The 5,980-nt window shown below is 55.8% G+C and overlaps 1 protein-coding gene across 1 annotated transcript in view; it reads right to left on the reverse strand.

Annotated features, from left to right (window-relative positions):
* Positions 1–5,980, reverse strand: part of pkhd1l1.1 (PKHD1 like 1, tandem duplicate 1) — a 48,904-nt gene that overhangs the window by 1,573 nt on the left and 41,351 nt on the right. Inside the window, exons 48-59 of the mRNA XM_017303250.1 lie at positions 5,662–5,810; positions 5,265–5,387; positions 5,077–5,188; positions 4,423–4,539; positions 4,189–4,354; positions 3,484–3,716; positions 3,252–3,416; positions 3,030–3,187; positions 2,821–2,956; positions 2,006–2,353; positions 1,788–1,939; positions 1,570–1,716 (exon numbers count right to left, since the gene is read on the reverse strand). Of these exons, the coding sequence (XP_017158739.1) occupies positions 1,570–1,716; positions 1,788–1,939; positions 2,006–2,353; positions 2,821–2,956; positions 3,030–3,187; positions 3,252–3,416; positions 3,484–3,716; positions 4,189–4,354; positions 4,423–4,539; positions 5,077–5,188; positions 5,265–5,387; positions 5,662–5,810 (2,006 nt within the window). The remainder of the gene's footprint in view (positions 1–1,569; positions 1,717–1,787; positions 1,940–2,005; positions 2,354–2,820; positions 2,957–3,029; positions 3,188–3,251; positions 3,417–3,483; positions 3,717–4,188; positions 4,355–4,422; positions 4,540–5,076; positions 5,189–5,264; positions 5,388–5,661; positions 5,811–5,980) is intronic.

The raw sequence follows: 5,980 nt of genomic DNA on the forward strand, positions 1-5,980 counted from the left end.
ACAGTGAGTTCCGCCCGGTAACAGTGAGTTCTGCCCGGTAACAGAGCGAGTTCTGCCCGGTAACAGTGAGTTCCACCCGGTAACAGTGAGTTCCACCCGGTAACAGTGAGTTCTGCCCGGTAACAGTAAGTTCCGCCCGGTAACAGAGCGAGTTCCGCCCGGTAACAGCGAGTTCCACCCGGTAACAGTGAGTTCCGCCCGGTAACAGCGAGTTCTGCCCTGTAACAGAGCGAGTTCCGCCCGGTAACAGCGAGTTCCACCCGGTAACAGCGAGTTCCGCCCGGTAACAGTGAGTTCCGCCCGGTAACAGTGAGTTCTGCCCGGTAACAGTGAGTTCTGCCCGGTAACAGTGAGTTCTGCCCAGTAACAGTGAGTTCCGCCTGGTAACGGGGCGAGTTCTGCCCGGTAACAGAGCGAGTTCTGCCCGGTAACAGCGAGTTCCGCCCGGTAACAGCGAGTTCCGCCCGGTAACAGTGAGTTTCCCCCGGTAACAGTGAGTTCTGCCCGGTAACAGAGCGAGTTCTGCCCGGTAACAGTGAGTTCCGCCCGGTAACAGTGAGTTCTGCCCGGTTCCTCCCGGAAATATTCTGCTTACCCCAAGATTTATTACAACTTTTTAAATATCTGGGTTCAATGGGAATATTTTTGCATATTTAGGCCAAACTAGTGAATTTTGAGGTATTTATTAATTTAGGTTAAAAATTCCCTGTGGAAAAAATGCATTCTCCAAACATCCTTCAACAATTGAAACTTATACCATTAGAAAACTTGGTCATCTGAGAATATTTTGATAATTTTTGGATACAGCATTAATTTTAATTTTAATTTATTTATTCAGATTTGTCCTTCTCATCCCGTCTGCTAGTCTCTGTCCTCCCACCACTCCCCATTGCATTTCTGACCATTTCCAAAGCTAATGCTAACCAGTCACCGGAAGTAGCAGGCCAATCTTTCACAATAAGAGAAACATGCCAGTTCCGGTACAGGAAGTGCGATGTTAGCGCTGATGTTAGCTTGCAAACACCAAGAACTCCAGGAGCAACTTACTGGGTCGGCGAGGAACCAGAACTGTTCGCAATTCCAGGTTTTTAGTCATTTCAGTTTTTTAAACTTTATGGATACTTCTGAGGCTGGCAGCTTTGTGGACACTTGGTCCTGCTTGTGGACACTTGGTCCTATTTTGTGGACACTTGGTCCTGCTTGTGGACACTTGGTCCTGCTTGTGGACACTTGGTCCTATTTTGTGGACACTTGGTCCTTCTTGTGGACATGTCTCTGTCTTCTACTCAGGACACCTCGGCCTGCAGCTCTTGTACTGTTTTTTCCCGGTTGGTTAAATGGCCCTGGCTGCAGCTAGGGGGCGCTCTCAGGCCAGAGCTGTGGAACGTGAAAGACAACCTAAGAGACACTTTAGGAGAAAAAGCTTCCTTCAGGAAATAAGAGGGACAAATCAAAATGTTCTGCTATTGTCTGATGTTTCTTAGAAACTAGTTATGAATGAATGAATCCTGCGGCTAAGCTAACGGCTCCCTGCCCTGGTGTTCTGGTCCAGGTGGCGGCTGGCCTCACCTGGTCGTCCACGGCCATCAGAACCGGCTGCTGGAGCAGCGGACCCACCGCCTCTCCGGCCACCGGATCCTGGATCAGCAGCAGCCGCGCCACGCTCGACACGTAGCTCGCCTTGGGTTGGTCTCTGGACACGTCCTCTGCTGCCACCTGCAGGGGAAACGAGGAGAATCGGCCAAACTGTTGGCGTCCGGCGCTACGGCCCGGCCGATCCGACCCACCTGGCTCCAGCTGGGGTCCGACGACGCGGGCGGCGGCGCGGTGATTCCCACGGAGGAGACGTTGAAGCCGATGGACCGGCTGAGGTTCCCGGAAAGCGCCGCCTGACCCAGATCGTCTGCGATGTTCTTCAGCAGCTCAAAGTCTTCCTCACCTGGAAGAGCAGACGTCATTCCACCTGGGCTTCCCAGAGCGGCGACCCGTTTACCGGACCACTGACCCGCGGCGCTGCTGGCGCTCTGCTGGACCGGAGGCTTCCGGATCTCCACCTCCACCGTCAGGCCCGCGGACCTCTTCCTGCGCCGCGCGGCGCCGCCGCCCTCCCTCACCACCCGGGAGACGCGGATCATGTTGGCGGGAACTCTGAGCAGCAGAGCCAGGTTCTGGACCAGGCTGTCTCCGAAGAACTGGTCCTCGGTGAGGGCGGGCATGTTGAAGGCCAGGACCAGAACCGGGGCGGTCCTGATCTCCAGCGGACCGGAACCTCTCAGCAGAACCTTCAGCATCTTGTAGTCCTGGTCGAAGAAGTTGGTTCCCATGGAGGCGTTGATGTGAGGGACGAACTCACCTGGAGGCAGAGACGGCCTGCTGTGATTGGACCGCWTGGAGCAGAACCACCTACAGAACCTCCTGCTGTGATTGGACCACCTGGAGCAGAACCACCTACAGAACCTCCTGCTGTGATTGGACCACCTGGAGCAGAACCACCTACAGAACCTCCTGCTGTGATTGGACCCCCTGGAGCAGAACCACCTACAGAACCTCCTGCTGTGATTGGACCCCCTGGAGCAGAACCACCTACAGAACCTCCTGCTGTGATTGGACCGCCTGCAGCAGAACCGCCTGCAGCAGAACCGCCTGCAGCAGAACCTCCTGCAGATCTACGTTCTCAGATCTACGTTCCTTTACAGCAATAATTAAATTCACCATCTGAACTATTTATTCAGTTTGAACTAAATATTTCAGCCTGATCAGTTTATGAATGAATGAATTTGTGGTGAACACATTAAGAGTGAACCCAGACTAAAGCAGCACCTGCGTACGCCGGCTCCCTCAGGACGTAGTCGGACCCGTCCTGGTTCCACACGGCGTTGCTCGGGGCGACCAGCCGGTCCTCCACGTAGACGTCCAGCCGCTGAGGGTTGGAGTAGAAGACGGACACCAGGACGCTCTGCGGGGCGAACGGAGACGGAGGTCAGACACGACGGAGCTGGAAGCGGCCGAGCGTCCAGAACCGAGCCGACCTCAGACGGGTCGGCGTTGAGCATCAGGAGGCGGAGCTTCTGCGGGCTGACGCCGGTGAAGTAGACGTCGAAGGCGCGTCCGGTGGCCATGATGCTGTGGAAGAGAGACACCCGGCGCTGGCAGGTGTATCCTGCACACCAGCCGTGATCCTGAGGGCCTGAAAACACGCCATGAAAACACGGCGCCGCCAGCGCGGCCCGGAGGAACCACCAGAACCTCACCGTTGATCAGGTCCACGAAGCCGTCCCCCAGCACGGCCACCGGGGACAGACGGCGGGTCTCCGTGTCCGAGTCCAGGCTCTCGATGGCCACCATCCGGTAGTTCAGGCCGAAGCACCTGTAGCTCTGCCAGGCGCTCATGTAGGTGCAGTTTTTCCTGATGACCCCTGAAGGCACCACCAGCTGCCGTGAGAGGAAGGCCCGGCGGGGCGGGGCGCTCAGCGCTCGGCTTACCTTTCCGAGGCGCCACCTGCTCCACGGGGATCCGGCTGCCGTTCAGGAACGTCAGCATGACTTTGGGGAGGCGGTGGTCGCCCAGCCCCCGCCGGGGGTCGCCTCCCCACTCGAACTCGGACTGCGGCACCACGCTGCCCGCCGCGCCCAGGAACGAGCCGTCCAGGTCCGTCAACAAGCTCTTCTTCTTGGCGTCGCAGTCCATGTCCACGCAGTCGGCCGGGTTCGCTTTGCTGGCGAGCAGAAACACATCAGGAAAGATTCCCAACATTCCCAAAGACCCGGTTCGATTGGCAGCAGCCTGTTCCCCTCCTGGCCTGAGGGGGCGCTGCACCAAGAACCAAAACGTTTAAATTCAATTATTACATTTGGTCTCCAAACAGGAAAAGTTATTTTAATGATTTAATTTCTGTTTTTAGCCACAAACAGTAAAAATCACCTTTAAAGTCATTTATTTACCTTTATTCCAACATCAGTTTGTCGTATCAAAGCTTTTTGTTTGTTTCTCATTTTTTTCTTTACCTTTTTTCTACAAAACGTAGTTTGACTCAAAACATCACATGCAGCAATGAATTCTGGGTAAAACTCTGCCAAAGTCTCAGTGTAAAGACGGAAACAGGACCAAAAATGGGCGGGGCTAAAGCAGGAAGTGGACCACGTGGACGCGCCCAGAACCCAACCAGAGGTCAGAGGTCGCGCACCAACCTGACATCGGGCCGGTGAATGAAGACCCGGTTGTCCTCGGCGCTGTCCAGCGTCCTGACGGCCGAGACCTGCAGGGGGTGCTGCAGGTCCTCGTTCAGAGGGTTGGTCATGAACACGACGTTCCTCTCTCCGGAGCAGACGTCACGGAAACCAACGAAGGTCGTGTCTGGAAGGGAAGAAGCGGGACTGAGGAGGAAGTCCGATGCGGCGGGACAGGAAGTGAGCGGGTCGGACCTGTGACCGTCATCAGGCCTTTGATGGCGTTGTAGTTCATGTTCAGGTGATGCGGTTTGGCCGGAGCCGCGTTGTGTCCGGACTGGAAGGTCGGCCAGCAGATTCCGGATCGACCTCCTGCGGGAACAGAGACAGGAAGTCAGCGCGTCGTCCTGCTCAGATCCTCCGACAGAACCAGAACCATCTGCAGCAAATGTTCTGGCTCCACTGAAACCGGATCAGAACCGGTCCAGAAACCGTTCCCTCCATGAGGAGTGATCCTGACAGACGCTCCTATAGGCTCAGTGACCGACCAATCAGAGGCTGAGGAGGCTGCACATCCTGACACCACTGCATGTTTCCATGGAAACCAGACGCATCATCGACCTCTGATCCCTCAAAGATGGCGGCAGGTTCAGTGGATCAGCAGGATCTGGATCCCGTTTTAACCCTGAGTGGAGCCGGCTTCCTATTGGCTGCTTCTGATTGGTCAATGACCACCAGGTGGCGACTCCTTCCCTCTGGAAGCCGATTACCGAAACGCACGTTTCATCTTCAACAGCCAACCGGATCTGGTTTTCCCACCACAATCAGCTGCCAGTCGCTGAATGTGGACGACCCGGGTGAACCGGGCCAGCAGCGGATCCGAGCCGCCCGGTTCTGATGCGGCCTCACCTTGCGGCGGTCTGGGCGCTCGGTGGAGAGACGTGGTGGCGACGTTGAAGTCGTCGGAGCTCAGCGTGTCCGAACAGTTAAAGGCCGGGCTGCTGCCCACGATCAGGGAATTCTGGGAAGAAACAAGGAATGAAAACAAACTCCGACCGCAGCGGCTGCAGGCGTCGGCCAATCGGGAAGCAGCTCACCTGGACGCGCACCGACTTGTCTGCATAGGCGTGAGACAGAGAGGGCGGGGCGAAAACCAGGGGCATGATGCCCATCCCGTTATCCACCAGCGTCACGTTGGAAACCACCACATCCATGACGACCTGAGGAAGAGGAGCAGGAGGAAGAGTTCCTGGGATTTGAGCCTCGCATTCATTTTCTGTTTTTAGATCAGATGTTGCAGCCAAAACAAAATGGCTGCCAAAACAAAATGGCTGCCGAGTAGAAACTGAAGATATTTTATGAAACTCAACTTTTCTGATTTAAAACAGGAAAACATCCGGAGAGAGGATTTAACGACTAGCAGCAGGAAGAGCAGAAACGAACCGGAGACACAGAAAACTTCCTGCATCCGGATCCAGAGTCTGTTTTCCCAACCTGGAAGTAGATGGCGAAGTCAAAGGCCTTCCAGACGAAGAATCCTCGGATGAAGCTGCAGCCGGCCAGGCCGTCCTTGTTGAGGTAGACGCCGTACGGACCGCCGTGGGCCTCGTTCTGGACCCAGGCCTCGTTCGGGTTCTGGAAGCCTGCGGGAGCAGAGGAGTTGATCCGAACGCCGCCCTGCTCCGGGAGGAAACGCTCCGGGAGGAAACGCTCCGGAAGGAAACGCTCCGGAAGGAAACGCTCCGGAAGGAAACGCTCCGGAAGGAAACGCTCCAAAATTAAACGCTCCGGGAGGAAACGTTCCGAGATCAAA

This window comes from Poecilia reticulata, unplaced genomic scaffold, assembly GCF_000633615.1.
Source record: "Poecilia reticulata strain Guanapo unplaced genomic scaffold, Guppy_female_1.0+MT scaffold_232, whole genome shotgun sequence".
Lineage (NCBI taxonomy): Eukaryota > Metazoa > Chordata > Actinopteri > Cyprinodontiformes > Poeciliidae > Poecilia > Poecilia reticulata.